General features: G+C 39.9%; 1 protein-coding gene across 1 annotated transcript in view; it reads left to right on the top strand.

Annotated features, from left to right (window-relative positions):
* The window catches only part of ABCG1 (ATP binding cassette subfamily G member 1), a 59,058-nt gene extending 48,979 nt beyond the window's left edge, over positions 1 to 10,079 (top strand). The window contains exon 15 of the mRNA XM_009560876.2: positions 1,210 to 10,079. Coding sequence (XP_009559171.2) covers positions 1,210 to 1,438 — 229 coding nt within the window. The 3' untranslated portion in view covers positions 1,439 to 10,079. The remainder of the gene's footprint in view (positions 1 to 1,209) is intronic.
* The last annotated feature ends 6,138 nt before the right edge of the window (positions 10,080 to 16,217 follow it).

Here is a 16,217-nt window from a genome sequence, read left to right as displayed (position 1 = left end):
CTCACTGCAATTTATGTTGTATATGATGTGAAATAAATAGGAATATTCAGTACAAGGTTGCAAGTCCATGTCTGTCACCTCAGATTCAGTTGGATTGCACAGCATGCAAATCTCCATGGATTTTTGCAATAATGAATTTCTGAAATAATAAGGACAGTATTCTCAAATAAGAAATCGATGCCAACACCTCATTTTGGAAGAAAATGCTATAGAAATCACTGCTCTATCCTAGGTAGACTTGTTGGATAAAAGCATGGGATTTGTGCCGTCTCTAATCTAAAGTAGTGTTTCAAAAACCACAGGCACCTTATATCCAATGTCTGTTGGTCTTGCTGTCGGGGATAGCTACCTTAAGATGGGAGGATTGTCATCAGGAAATCTCTGGAGGTTAGCACAGAGGGATAGTTTATACGCTTAAATGTTCATAGCTGAAATTAGGTGAGGTGATTTGTCCTACCCTTGCTTTTTCCCCACCCTGCCCAAGCTGCTCTGTTACTGAGAACGGCCAAGGTAAAATATCCTCTCATTTGGCAAATGAGGTCTTGCACCAAGATCTAACAAAGATGAGAGACTACATGCCCTAAATTAGTAGCTAGAATTCAAGATGAGGCCTTAAAACATTGTCTGGCCCATGTGGGGTCTCCTGAAGACGGCAGGAGCTATCATACACATGGAATCCATGATGGTGTATCTCCTCGCAAATTCAAATCCTAAGTATACCCACTGGCAGGAAGACATGGGAATGTGCGTTGTTAGTTAAACTATAGCACATGGAAGGAAAGAGAAGAGATGTTCTAGACTGATGACAGTTTTGATATATTTCTGACTTCAAACCATAATTTTATCCCTGTTGCTTAGCTTCAAAAAACAGAACTAATGATGACACTTTTAAAAGGGGAATTTCTGAATGTGAGCTGAAAGTAGTCTGCTTTGTATTTTATGTTTTTCTTTTGAGAAATTGCTCTGTATACTAACTGGAAGCAGTTAAAGGCAAAACTTCTGTCCTTGTTCAGTCTTATGTAAAATGCCAATGATGTGCCATTTGCTTGATTGTAAAGGGCTAGAACTTGCCCCAAGACACAATGTCTAAGAATGATATTAAAGCCCTCAGTGCTTCCAGCTGAGCTCTCATAGGGATTGTATTATTGGTGGAGTACTTCTAACAAATCATCAGGACTTTTCCATGTAATCTGTCCTTCTTCTTTCCAGGTATGGGTTCGAAGGAGTTATTCTCTCCATCTATGGACTGGATCGAGAAGATCTGCATTGTGACAAAGATGATACCTGCCATTTTCAAAAATCAGAGGCCATTCTGAGAGAACTGGATGTAGAAAATGCCAAACTTTACCTGGACTTCATTGTTCTTGGGATTTTCTTCATCTCTCTGCGCCTGATTGCCTATTTTGTTCTCAGATACAAAATCCGAGCAGAGAGGTAAAGGCAAAACAGCTAAAACAATGCAGTAGGAAGATCTTTAGACATGCAATAGAGGGCACTTGACATTGTCTCACTGTGGCAGGCCAGTCTCCAGTGCCCAGCTAGATGCTGTTAGGACTAGCCCATAGAGAACCACAATGGGGTAGTGGACATATAGTGTTAAGCCAATCAATCCTGTTGGGTTTGGTCATGTTTTCATTACACTTTCTAGCTTTAACTAGGAAGAAGAAATAGAAGGGAATTTTACACTGCAGAATATCAATATCAAGGCAGTGTAACTGTAATAAAAAAACCTGGCTGCTGGAACTTTCTTGATGAAAACCAATTTTGTGATAAGGCAACACTGGACCTGGTAGCCAGAATAGTATAATGTGATCGATAGTTGACAAAGTAATGAGATGCAAAATGGGGAATGCAAAGAAAATAGGGTTCTGTCATCTTTTTAAATTTCGAGTTTCATCTTTGCAGTTTTCTATGTATTATTTTGCAGTTCTTTTCCACAGAATTACCCCTTCTGGCCTAAAATCTGTAAATGCATTAAGGTAAAGATATCTTTTTAATATGGATACTTTTTTAAAACAAACCTGAAGTGATTCAAGTAATTATTCTTGTTTCTGTCTAAATTTAGAATTCTGGTGCTTTACTTGTCGAGCTGGTCTCATATCAGAAAATTGTAATGATAGGAGGAAAAGGCAGATTTTGAGTCTGCACTAAACCTGTGGTCTGTAATTGGAAGCAACAATAGGTAGCACAGGCAGTCAGACATGTTCAAACTGTCAAATGATTGAAAAGACATTCTTCTGCAGTGTCTTTTAAATCCTCAGTATTTGTGATATTTAAAATACTAACTCTGCTTATTATCTATTTGATCTACCTCCTGCGAATGAAAAGAATTAAAGCACTCCAAGTTTTATTTTTTCTTAAATTGTGACAGCAAAATCTATCCCTAAAACCTGAGTGATTTTTGAAGCCTGATGGAGTGAAGGCTCTATTTACCACTCAAAAGTTGGAGTATTCTGTGAAGACACTTTGCTTCATATGGCAGTGTTCGTTGTATCTGCAGCACACTACATGTAGGACTCCTCAAAATATACGAATGACCTTGTAATACTGCAGGTCTAATTACGCCAAGCAGTTTTGTTTTTATCCCGAAGGGTACGTGCATGACGTGGGAATTAATAGCTCATTGATCTGAACACCAATGAAACCATTAAAAGAATTTGCTTTGCATATCTCGCCTTTGTAAACTTGAGAGGTGGAATTCTGCCAGGTTAATCTGAATTTTGACACTGGTTTTCATGGTTTGGATTTTCAACCCAAAAGGAAATTGTGGGGCCCATACTCATGTTGGACACCTTGCTGAATTTTTATGTGAATTCCACTACCTTCTTCCATCACTGTGCATTTAATTTAGTGTCACAGACCTCCAAGTCAGACCTACAAATTCTGCAAACGCATTATTCCCGTGCTAAGTCTTGCAGATTGGAAGCAGCTCAATGTCAACAAACCATTCAGGAGCTCAGCAGCTCATGACAGTAGAGTAGATGAAGAGAGACCTTTGCACATCTGCTGGTCACCAGCAGTTACAGTTCACAGGCTGTTTTTGACAACCCCATGGCTATGTCAATACTGGTAAACTAAATAGTGCCAGGATAATAGCTCTGTTAGTTCTCAGACAACTGGGGCTAATAGTAATTGTCCCTGTACTGCACTAACTTCTAAACAGAGCCCAAACATTATCTGGAAAAGCTCTAACTGTGCTGGGCTACAGCTGTGGCATTTAGAACTGAAGACAAGGCCCTAGTTTTCCTGGCCTGTTCCTGGCCTCTGTTTAATTTACCACTATAGACATAGACTACATGTATCTGTTAAACTCAGGATGCTTGAATTAAGACTGTGTTCCGAAAAACTTTAAGGCAAGTGACACGTTTTAGGAAGGTTAGCTGAACTTTCTCTGAAAAGAAGGTTGACCTGTGAAAGCAAAGTCAGTCTTTACTGTAGACGAAAAAAAAATCCTTAGACAATCTCTTTGCATAGTGGTGGTGTTTTTTCACAAAAAGTCCTGGAGCCAGCAGAGCTTTTATACAGCTCTGCAGCTTCTCCAAGTATAATCACAAGTACGCATTGACCCATATGGCTGTCAGATATGAGAAATGAAGAATTTTAGTCATTCTAAATAATACTCAGAACAGTGAAGAGTTTTTAAATAAGCCACAAGCTGAAATCTCTTGGCACAATTCTTGATTATTTCAAGACTCTGAAAATATTTGTGAATATTACAGGTGGTTCAAATCCTGTTTGCAAGCAGACAAAAGACTACATTTGCCAAATTACTCTTTCCTTGCATACTGCTTGTTCAGCTGTAGGCTGGCTGAAAATGAAAGAGTGTGACATCCATGGCATTAAATACCTTCAGGGCTCGTGTTTTGTATTTACCAACACCACTTACCAAATACCACAGTGAAAATCCATTGCAGTGTACCAAATGAAGTGACTTTGCTGACATTTCATCACTGCTAATTTACAAGATGACAATGCTGTCTGCTCCCATCTAGACCAATTTAGCAGTATGGGTTCCTTGGATGTTTGTTATCTGCACCAATTCCTCTGTTTGTAGACTCTCCTATTTTATCTCTTTAGTCTGCAGCATGGCCCTCTCTACTGCAACTTTATATTGCATTATGTAGTCAAAAGTCTGGTCCTCCATGGGTATTCCTAAGAATATGCATGCTCTGGAATAATTTTTGTCACTACTTTTTTTGCTAGATACACTTTCTCCCAGCCATCTGCTGATAGCATTTAGCTGCAAGTTACTATTCTAAGGAACACTTTCAGACTGTAGTATCCCAGTAAAGCCAGAAATGAATACTCTTGAAACTCAGTACTACGCATAAATGAGATAATCATTCTTTCCCTCCTTAGCTCTAAAATTAACTAATGATATCTCTTTTGTCACTACTGTGGGACAGAAGTATTTAAAGTCCACCCCAATTATGTTTTCATATACTGCCAAGATTTTTAACATAGTCTCAGCATGGCTTTTTTCTATTTATGTGGGTATAAATTCCAACAGGCTGGTATAAAATGCATTCCTGGGTTGATGACTGAGCATGCATGTGCTATAGTGTTAAGCAAGCCCATTGTGAAGCTCTGAAGGCTTCATGCAAGAATAATGAGGTCAGCAAGATTCTAAAGATTCCTCAATTTATATAGCTTTATATAAATAGCCATAAACTGGTTGAAATCAATGCCATTATTACTATTCAAACCAGTCACAATCTGGCTAAAAGTCATATAAGGGACTAAAGGTTTTTAAAGGTCTCTTGAAGACTGAATGAATGATTTTTGTTGGGATTGCAGGAAGACTTTAGTGTACTGTTGGCCTTCTGGTTCTATTTCAACTCATTTTGACAATTTGCTTTGGTTGCTGTCTGCGCCAGCTAAGACTTCAGGTGCTTCAAATGGGTTTTTGTTTGTTTGTTTTTCATCCCGGAAACTTGCATATAATCTGAAAAACCCTTTAAGGTTTTAAAAAGAACTTAGACCATTATTATTTACAATTAAATAAAATATTTGGAAAGCAGATTCTATTCACATAAGAAATTGAAAAAAAATTATCTTTGTAGATCAGAGGTTGTAATTGGTGCAGAGTAATATCTGATTCTGAAATCCTGTTCACTTCTTAAATTTTGGAGCCCCAGATATATCTTTTCATTAAAGGAGAGTTACATATGTATATATATGCATAATAGGGAGAGCTGGTTATCTAATCAGGAGGTAATGAACACTTGAGTCCAAGTACTGGATGTATCAGGTGACTGGCACTTCGATCTATTCTTCTGTGGCAAAGGCTATGTTGTCAACAGAAATTAATGTTTCATTAAACATTTGTTTCTGGAAAGAAGTATGATACATACTGACCTGTACCACCCCAGTGATCCTCACAGAGGAGGTCTAATTACTCAACGATGGATGGTTTTGACTCTAATGGGATCCTTTGAAGCCCTGTTCCAACAAAGTGCTGATGTATCTTAATAACTTCTCAGATCTGCATTGTCTCATGTGAATCAAAGGAACAACTAATGCCTTCAAAACAAAGTCCAGGCTTAAGTGCGTTGCTGGGGGAGAGCTGTATTGCACAGGCAGACTGAAATGTTGGCTGTCTAAACAGATTTGGAGACTGTACTCAAAAGTCTGTTTGCTTTGGGTTAATCTCTAGGAGATGACAGCTTTACAGTGATCTTGAATCAATCTTTTTGAATCACAAAATACTTCTTTGGAGGGGAAGAGGAGAATAAAAATCAAGCATGGAGATGAGTGTATATTTTTCTGTATATTTACTATTACTTTGCGTAATTGCTTTTGTTATCTGCATAGTTGTGGTAAGGAGAAATGAACTTTCTTTTTTTTTTTCTTTCTGTACCAGAAATGCCAATCCAGAACTGCTTTACATTTGAACAATGTCAGCATTTATTTTTACTTTCCACACTAAGCAGGAAGGGTGATTATTTTTCAGTGTTAACTTTTATTGGAATATGATTTTATTCTTTTGTCTTCTGTTCTGTGACATTGTTCAGGAACAATGACAAAGGGCAGTGGAGACACTTAAAGGTGTAATGGTGATGTTTCTAAATTGAGCTCCTCAGAAAATGCATTTGAGGAGGGTGCTAATGGCACATTTACCTCTTTCCACAGCCTGCTGCACCTTCTTCCACGTTGCCTTTGCTCACAGAGCTTCAGGTCCAGTCTCATTTGGTGGCTGTGAGAGAGAGAGGGGCAAGGAGGAATGGCTTCAAGCTCCACCAGGGGAGGTTCAGGCTTGACATCAGCAAAAAATTTTTCACGGAAAGGGTCATTGGGCACTGGAATAGGCTGCCCAGGGAGGTGGTTGAGTCACCTTCCCTGGCGGTGTTTAAGGGCCAGGTGGACAAGGTGCTGAGGGGCATGATTTAGGGAGTGTTAGGAATGGTTGGACTCGATGATCCAGTGGGTCCCTTCTAACCTAGTGATTCTGTGATTCTATGATTCTATGTGTGTTTGTCCTACATAAAGCAGGCGAGCCCCTGAGCACTGCAGTGCTGGTTATAAGCTCCTTTGGTGTGATGAGGTTAGTTCTGTGGGGAGTTTTTTATACCTGTGGAATCTGCTTTAATACTCCTTGATGTTAGTGCAGCAGTAGGCTGGCTTGGAGTCTTCTTCACAGTGGTAGAGCACAGCATTTTCTGTCCCAGTCTGGCAGTGGCTCTATTCTGGGAAGATTTTGAAGTGCATCAGCTGTCTTGGATTGAGTAGGATTTAAACACAAACTTGAATGCTTTCCCAAACAGAACAATTCTCTTGAACTGTGTGTGGTTTTGGCCAAGCTTTGTGAGTTAGTTAGAATATGATTGAAAAAGACATCAGCTGCAGGAGTAGCCGCAAAGCAGAGCTTCCTTCTGAATGCATGGGTAGAGCTAAGATGGCCAGATGCAGCACTGGATCAAGGTGTGGAGGGAGAGGAAATTATATGCATGCTATGGATACCTTGATTCAGCGAATGAAATTCAATTCTTTTTCATCTTCATCAGCTGGATAGTGTAATTGAAGATGATGTATCTCTCTACTTTTCTCTGCAGTAAAAGGAAAGAAATAGCCATCTTCAGGACAAATGGACCCAAAGTACTTCCATAATTCCCTGAAGCATGTATTTTTCCTAGCATCTTGAATTCTGGCCCATACGGTGTGTTTTGTTATAGCAGTTGCTGCATTTGAAATCACACCTGTTCCTGGGGGTTCCAGGGCAATGTCAGCTGGAGCAAGACTGGATCCTCATTTTGCCAGTGGTTCTGGCTTTTTCTATCAGACCTGAAGTGGATAAATTGATGTTAGCAGGGTAATTCAGCTTCCTGGACTTACTGAGCTGAAATGTACGCATTTCTTCCGGTTTCCCAAGCTCCTTCTCTAGTTAATGGGCACTAGACAGAAGCTACAGAGGTGATTCTTCACACTGAACGTAGTATTTCCTTTGTGGTTTTTCGTAGGCGTGTGTTCTGGGCACTGGCAGAAGATTTGGAATTAGGTAATGTGACAATAATGCATGGTTTGTCCTCAGGGAGGTACATAATTATTGCACCGAGGAATGAAAGAGCCTAGGAACTTTACATAGTCTGTCTACCTGCTCTGGACATGTCAGGTTAGAGGAGATGAGCCCTTATATGTTTAGAGCTTAAAGTTTGGCACTTAGACTTTTGGAGCTCATACCTCTGGAGCTGGAAGTCAAGCAATTCCTTGCTAAAATGGAATCTTATTAAAACTGGTCTTACATTGTGGGTGCCATAACACTCTTAATAAGTAGGTGTGGTGTTTGAAGTTACCTTGTTTATGTAGCCCTGCTGTAAGCAAAAAAAAAGTCTGGGTTTCACCCTGAACTCTTGAGTGTTAGGATTGTTGATTCCTTCAACATTCACGCAGGGCAGCAAAGACCCCTGCCAAAAGCAGGAATGTTAGAAAACGCTGAGGTTGGTTTTGTCAGTAGCTGGCCTTACACTCCTCCAGAGTGGGCTGACTGTTGTAGGTAATTGGTCTGTCTTTCTGCAGAGTGGATCTCAGTGGTAGCTGCAGAGATACCATCCCACATGTTGTTCTTTTCCTTTGAGAAAATCATCTTCTCATATGTATCCATTTTCGTACCAGAACAGCCTGATAGGGTACGATTGCTCAGGAATTTCTTTCTTTTAGTTCTGTATGGAAAGCCATTTATAAAGTACAATTATTTGAAAAGCTGTTGGGAACTAGATGTAGGCAGAAAATGACACTGTGTCATGTCCTTTGTAACAGTTTGTGACAGGCTGATCATTACTGTGCCCATGACACTACCACACAGCACTAGTGAGTGAATAAATTAAGTGCTGAGTGTCACTGAAGTTAATCATGAGGTCTGCAATTCATGAACAGGGGCAGTAGCATTTTCAGGGATCAACTCCTACTGTCCTCTTTTTAAATATCTATTTTGATAATATACAAAGAGATTGATGTAATGTATTGCACGGAGTGTTTTTGTAACCCTAGATATCATTCTGCCTATTACATGTCCAAAAGTTGCAGGTTGAGCCTGCAAAAGTAACGAGTTTCCTTTTAATTCTATGCTTATACTAGCCCATTTCTGTACACATTCACGCAGAGTTTGTGAAGGAGAAATGGTATTGTAGAGCAGGAAACTTAGCTTCAGTGGTTCTATTATTTTGATATTTTACAGCGAACTATAACTTTATGCACTTGTCAACTGGTGAAACTTCAAGAAATTTAGATTTCAGTCGAGACTTATTGCCAGGACGGTAAAACAAGGGGTGACCAATCAAAATACGTATCCTTTGGCACAAGAAATCCCCATGGCTCAGCCTGCCAGGCTGCATTCTCTGCTTATGCCTTTAAGATACAGTGAGATTTTGTCAACCCTTTTTGTTCTGGCGGCCTTCATGCAGCTCAGCCCATGCTTACCCATTGCTTGTGTCCTTATTGCTAGGTGTTTGTGGTTGATGTCCATGTGGGGTGTAAAAATGAGCTGGTTGGGAACAGTGCGAGGTAGGAAGGAGGTGGAGGGATGACTTCTAGAATTCTTTGAGCTACCAAATACCTAATGTGCTGGATCTATGGGTGTTCTTTACTCTTTCAAGAAGCAAAAAAAAAAGTAAAATGTCTTTTTAAGCAGATTGCAAGGCAACATGGAAGTCTTTACTTTCAAAGTTGGTGGAGTTTTCCTACTTCAGTGGCATCTGTGATGTCTTTTCTGCTGACCCCATTGTAGCTTATTTTAGTAGATTATTTAAGGTAACCATTATACAAAATCCTTTCTATTACTTCCAAAAAACAGCTTTCCTGGCCTCAGTTATAATGGTACCAACATTTACCAAAGTAAATTAGTTGTTGAGCAATTAAAAAAAGTGGAAAAAAATGCTCTTAAATTATGGTAGAAGTAGTGTAATTTATGATAAGATTTACCCTAATGAAATTACAGTGAAAATTAAAATTTGAGGAAAATATTATGCTGATATATCAAAAAAAGAATGCAAACAAGTCCTGCAGTGTACCCAAGCCTTTACATGTGTCAGTAAAGATTTGTGAAACACCCTATCGGAGTCAGGTGACTTTATTGTGAAATACTGCCCTTGAATCTGTTACTGAATTATTTAACATTTGTTCTTTTGTTTTTAAAGCAAGAGTCAATGCAAGGTATCGTTTTAAATCAGCGTGCTAAAGTGTGCATATTCAGTATATCTAATATGTCATTGTTGTCTCTTGTTTCTGTAATGCATTTGCATTACTATGAATCAGTTTTATTACGCTTCTCTAGAGACTATTGCTGCCTGCACGCTGTGATATATTTGCACTGTTGTAGATATATATATACACGTATATATAATTATATTATATAAACCATGTCTTTTTCAGGTTGCTTGTTACCTTTGTAGTTCATGCTTACCGGTACAGTGAACCTGAGTAAAAATGTGGGATGTGGGGCATTCTGATGGTATATTACAATAATAGAGAAATCTTTGTATATTTCTGTATACTTAATACCTGTAAGAAGAGATTTGTATGTGCATTATTTTCGAAACTAGGGCTTTGTTTTCTGAGACTAGAGATCATTTATGATAATGTAACAAAAAAAAAATCAAATAAAATGTTATTATTTTCAGACAGTTGCCTTTGTCGCTGTTCTCTCTCAAAAGGAAGCAACAGGTGCGTTGGTAGTGATGGGTTTTCACTGCCTGCTCCTAGGCAAGGACATCGAATTGCCTGTTTCAGATGTACATTGTGGTGGTTTCAGGTAACTCCCAACAGACAGGTTAAATATGCAGTAAAAATTTTTAAAAAGATTAAATGCAGTCACATTGTTTCAGAGCTATATTATATTATATTACATATCTATTATAGATATAAGATATATATCATATATATTATATTTATATTCAGAGCTATATTATATTATATATGATATATATCTCTATTGTGCAGTACCCGACAGTGAACAACAACACTGCACAAGGAAGAGTGCAAGGACAGAACAAGCATCAGGAGGTGTTTCCTCAACAAGACCTAGACAATTTGAGGACATCCTGAACCAGTGGGATTATCTTTATATTTCCTTCACTTTTGATGGGTTTTTCTTCCACAGACTTACCTGCAAGTGTCAGCAGGTGTTCCCCATGCTATTGCGTTACAGGAGGCAGTAAAGTGTCCTTTCCCCTTTGCTTTCTGCGTGGCATTCTGCAATGTGTAGATTTCTTCCTCTCTTGCTCCCAACCAAAGAGAAATGATGTTTTATTCTGCCAGTCACATCTGTCCCCCATTTTACATTCTCCCTTGTTCTGCCACAACAACCATGCTGTCTTCTGAAATGACCTGTGCATTTCTGTCATCATGAAGTCTCTTCAGTTAGTTCAAAAAGCCAGTATTTTTCCTCTCATTCTTCTCCTGAAGATCCATATTGTCCAAGAAATGACATCTTGCTGTTTTGCCATTCTGAAGAGCCTTCCAAAATGCTGTCCATGAAGCAGTAGGGCTGCTGCCTCCTATTGCACTGGCAGGAGGGTGTTGGCAGATAACTTGACCCGTGTAAGACCCCAAGCACAGCAATGTCAGAAGAAGGTTTTCAGTGTAGGTATTGCTAACTCTGCCGTGTACTTTGTTTGGCTTTTCATGCAGTTATGCTCTTTGCTTATTGGATTTAAGATCATCCCAGACAACATCGCTGTCCTTGTGTCACCCCTTCTGACCACCACAGCAACAAAAGTATCTGCACTGTCACCACAGTTCAAAGATATCAGTCATAACTTTTACAAGTTAGTTAAGTGTCCAATCCTGGATAATGTGAGCAGTGATGCTTAAAGGATAAATTACCCTAAGGATGCAATAGGATTAGATTTTCAAAACTAATGGCAAGACAGTTTCCTAATATCAGAGATCATACTTTATGTTATTCTTTATAGACCTGCAAATAATACTAGATTGAAGGTATTATGGTTCCAAAACCTGCATGTCTCCCTGTGCCAACTGTCCACAAATCAGGAAGGGAGGAGGAGGAGCAGGAGTCTTTCACAGCCTGATTAGCAACATAAATTAGTTTGGTTTATATTACAGTTAATACTATGAAAAAAACCCACTTGTAAGCTTCTCATTAGCAATGCTGCAAAAATCAATATACGTCACATTCAATTACCAGACACTGTTTAGTCCAAACGGATTCATAAAATAAAAAGCATTTGAAAAGAAAGAACGTTTTACGTTGTATTTCATAATAGCTATCCACTTTAAACCTACTTCGCAATTCAGGTTGAAAGGTGTTGGAAGCCAAGGAAGCTGCTGCAATAAGAATGATTGCCTCTTTCATCATGGGAGGGTACAAGGTTCTGTGTGATGCCCAGGTGAGCAATGAGCAGCAATGGTGCTGCCAGTTGCTAGCATTGATATCTTACCTAGGGGAAAACTTAATAAAGGGCTTGGTGGGGAAGTTTATGCTGGAAGCCCTGTTTCAGGCAGAAAAGGTGTCGAGGGCTGGATTAATCAGATTTGCGGTTAACTGCATCAATTTCTTTTTTTTATATTAAATTTCATAGCCTTGTTTGTTTTCTTTTTTTTTTCTTCTGTGCCTTGAAGATTTTTTCAAGATCTGTGAATGTTTTATGCAATGTTAACTTTGTGCTGCATACCTGACATACAACTTTTGTGCCTGTCCCTCCACACGCTTAGGAAGTCTAAGAAGCAATTTAATATTGGATTTCTTCCACAGGTGGAAAATATTGTCAGAATATGAAGCTGATCCATTGTCAGCCTCGAAATGCAAAACCACCTCTCAGAGTTGCACTATTTTCTCCCACTTCTTCCTAGCACATAGCCATTCTCTTGTGCCTCTTGTGCAGTTCATCTGCTCTACTGGGCAGGTTGAACAAAGTTCCACCTGTTCCTAGGACCTCCTTGCTCATCCGCACCAGCATCTGTGGAGTCAGACATTAAGCAGATTTCATGGCTTTATCAAAACTCTTACAGGTGCATTTTGTCTTTATCCTGTGTAAAAATCAGAAAGTACTCCCAAAGCAGTTAGAGAAGAGCAGTCAGAAAAGTAAAGCTTTTGATTTTTTCCTTCTGTTTGTGGAAACCCATATTCTAAGTTTTAGTGAATGGGGCGAGTCTGAAAAAGGGTCACAAGCAGAAATCCTGTCTGTCCTGGCAGGATTTGCTTACCAAATTTACCTTTCATGAATCTTCCTGGAAACACCACAGACCAAAATCATCAAGCTGATGGCACCTGCTTTCAACCAAACATCAGTCCGCTCCTATGTTGAGTCAGATTCAACTCTTTTTTACAGGCTTCAAAACTTCGGCATTTCCTAGAGTTTCTGCAAGAAGTTCAGTGATAAAGGTGTTTGGCTCAGCTGCAGTGAAATATTTTGATTCAAGACTTCCATATTTTCATTTCAATTATGGTGTTTCAATATTAAGTCTCTCAAAGTTTCTATTTTCCAAAATGACCTTTTGTTATGTTCAGAGATGGAAGTGCTTCTTGAAGGAAGACTGGGAGACCTAACTAGGAGACAAATGGGACCAAGACCCTTAAAAAGCCTATTTTTGCCTAGTGTCTTCTCTGAGGGAAATTTCTTAGTACCACAATATATACAAAGGGCACCCACAAAGCTCAGGAACTTACTACAGCTAGAAAAATAGGTATACTAGTCTTCACCGGAAAAGTACTTTGTGTTCTTACCCTGCTCACCTCTGACAGGCACACAGAAATTTTACCGTTCACTAGCAGGGAGAGTAGCAGCAAATGACTGCAAACACTTGAACAGAACAGCATGCTTTTCTATAGCATCCAAGTGCTGCTAGTTACTCCTAGCACTTCAATGTATGATGCATTGCAGCACACATATTGTAAGGAAAAGTCTATCTGTTTGGCCATTGTCTTCTAGTACTAAGAACATGTTTGTATTCTCCTCCTCCCGCTGTGTATCTGGTGGAGTGTACTGAGACGTGGACCATGCATGCTGTCCTAGGTAGTTTTGCAGCCCACTGTTTTATATCCTGACACTGATAACTGCAAATGCTTTAGAAGCAGGTTCAGATGGAGGAAAAGAAGTCTACAGAGTAATAATGGACTGTTCTGCCCAGAGAAGGCTTGTTTCTGACAGAGAGCTTCTTAGGAAACTCACCTGAGTGCTTCTGAAACTCGCACCTGAACTTCGACATAAGGAAGGCTTTGCAACCCACACCTCAGAGCAGCGAATTCCCTTTCTTGGACTCAGGCAGTGAGGACAACCTCCTGGAAACTGAATCTGGATCTTGAGATCGTAATTCTGCCTGGTTTTAACAAAAGGATTCAGTTTTGGTTCTTGTAATTTACCTACTGCTTTCCAAGCTTTTTAATAGCATTATGATCAAGTTTTCAAGCTTTATTAAAACCAGGAGCTCATTAGAGACTTGCGGCCGAACTGTGTGATTTAGCTGCTCTCAACAGAGGAAGATTTCAGTTTCTGTTTTCTTCTACACTTTGGTTTAGCACCTTGCCTGAAACCTTCCTTTGAAATGGGAGCTTTGTCGGAGGAGGTACACGGTATGAGGTGTAGCAGGAAGCGTATCCTTTCCAGAGACATTTGAGAATGGGACCTAAAGTAAGTGGGCACATTAAAATACACATTTTTGGAGGTGTTTTCAGTTATAAACCTTCTTCACATTGCCACAGGTTTGTTCTTTGTTGCTAGCACCCATCTGCTTTGACAACCTTGTCTGTCCTAGTTTTCTCCCCTGTTAATTCTGTATGTCAGCTAAATACAATTTTCCTGATGTATTACTTCAAAATGAAAGATTTCTGAGATGTTTTTCTTGGCTACAATTGCTTCAAAAGCAGCAGAATATTCTCACTCACTGAAGAAGCACACAGGCAATCAATCTGTAGTGTCAAACATTTTCTATTCAGCCACACTGGTCACACAGCTGTCATGATTAGACAGTTTAGGACTACCAGGCATTTGTGATTTTAAACGTCATTCACTATCTGCGTAATAGCCTCATCAGCACAAATGCTTTGTGTCACAGGGAATTGATTCCTGTTATGGGAGCTGACAAAAACCACGTAGCTGATATACTACTTTCACCTGCAGAAAAATATTCTGCACTTTGTGTATTTATTCAGCACTGGCTGCACAGTGATGAGGGTGTTCAAGCACAATTGCAGAGATGCAAAGGGTAAGTCTTCATTTGGCCTCCTCATATTTGCTTGTTAGAAATGATTCTTGTTTGTGACAGTTCTGCATTTTGTTAGAAGAGAAGCTTCATTATCTTCTTATCCTGCAGCTCTCCTTTATAACCCTTTTGGTCACTGATGGACAGAGAGCTAGAAAAACATTTGAAATGACTCAGTGTGGCCAACCGTCAGTCTCAAGGCATGTGGGTGCAATCTATTTCCTCATACAGATTAATTGGATCAAGTAACCACTCTGAAACACTAAAAATAGTTTTAAAGTTTCTGTTTAGATTTCTCTTCCTAGTGCTGGATAGAGCTACATACAAGCTAAATGAATGAGGAAAAAAAACTAAGAAGGGACAGAAAACGACAGATTTTACACAATTCAATGTGAAGCTATCTCAATCACTTTAGCCAGTGAAGCTTGTCAGTCTGTTGACACAAAATAAATGATCAAACTGTGGATATCTAGTTGTGTCTATCTGCTGGCCAGACTGTGAGGTTCAAAATGGAATCAATTGCTAGCAACCAGGACATCTCGGTTTTGTGTGCAGTGATTTATCTTTCTTGAGTCTCTGCCACCAGGTTGGCTAGGAAAGCTTGCACCAAGTCAGAAATCTGTGCCAGGGCAGTGATGGTCCCCATCTCCCTCTCTCTCCTGCCCCTTGAGTGGCTCTCTCCAGCATGAAGAGGCACTGGTGGGAAAACCCAAAGAAGGAGAGCAGACACACACAGCTGCTTATCTGAACACCCCTTAGAACTAGGCAGGAAAGAGGCCTTTCTGGGCAGTTAATTTCACCCTGCTGAGGACGCCTGAACTAGTCAGATAATTCCCGGCCCAGAGGCGTCTTTTTCTCTCTGAGGGCTGTGAACAGGGACCATGGTGACTGACTTAGGTGAGGGGAGTCCACAGAGTGACCTTGAAGGTGAGGAGAGGAAGGTTCCTTCTTCTGCAGCCACATACCTGCAGGTCCTGTACACTCCTTGTGCGTGCATTCCTGTTTGGGGATCTTGCTTTGCTCTCGTTTGTCTCTCTCTGCCATCTTCAAATCCTCAGCAGCTGTGTGTGGCTTTGATTCTGCTTTGTCAGTTTGTTTTCTCTCAAAAAAACGTTAAAGAATTTTAGGCATTTTTTAAAGTGCATTTGGGTGGATGTGGGTAACAGTCTACAAAGAGAGACTTCACACATTTACTTAATGTAAATTCCCAGAATAGTCATCATCCCATAGGATTTCCTGATGATGACAGATTCTTAGGTCATAATTGTTTGTGTTACAAGCTGCTAACTCTGATTTATAACTTTGAATGTCAAGTGCAACTGCATGACCCCGTGCCTTGGCTTAGCAGGCTGCTGGGGATCGTTTGCTGGTCAGCAAACCATTTTTTTTTGCAGGGACACCATGCCCAGGGACAGCAAGTGCGCAAGTTCAGCCCTTTATGCTTCATCCCTTTGGGGCTAGTCTGTTGTCAGCATGGCTTTCCTGCACCAGCACCGCTGTTTTTCTCCATGCCAACATGCAGACCATTTCAACAGAGGGGCTCAAGTGGTTCCCAGGGATTTCAC

This window comes from Cuculus canorus, chromosome 1 (genome assembly GCF_017976375.1).
Source record: "Cuculus canorus isolate bCucCan1 chromosome 1, bCucCan1.pri, whole genome shotgun sequence".
In the NCBI taxonomy this organism is placed as follows: Eukaryota; Metazoa; Chordata; class Aves; order Cuculiformes; family Cuculidae; genus Cuculus; species Cuculus canorus.
The sequence above is the reverse complement of the archived record's forward strand: the minus strand, read 5'-3'. Positions and strand labels throughout refer to the sequence as shown.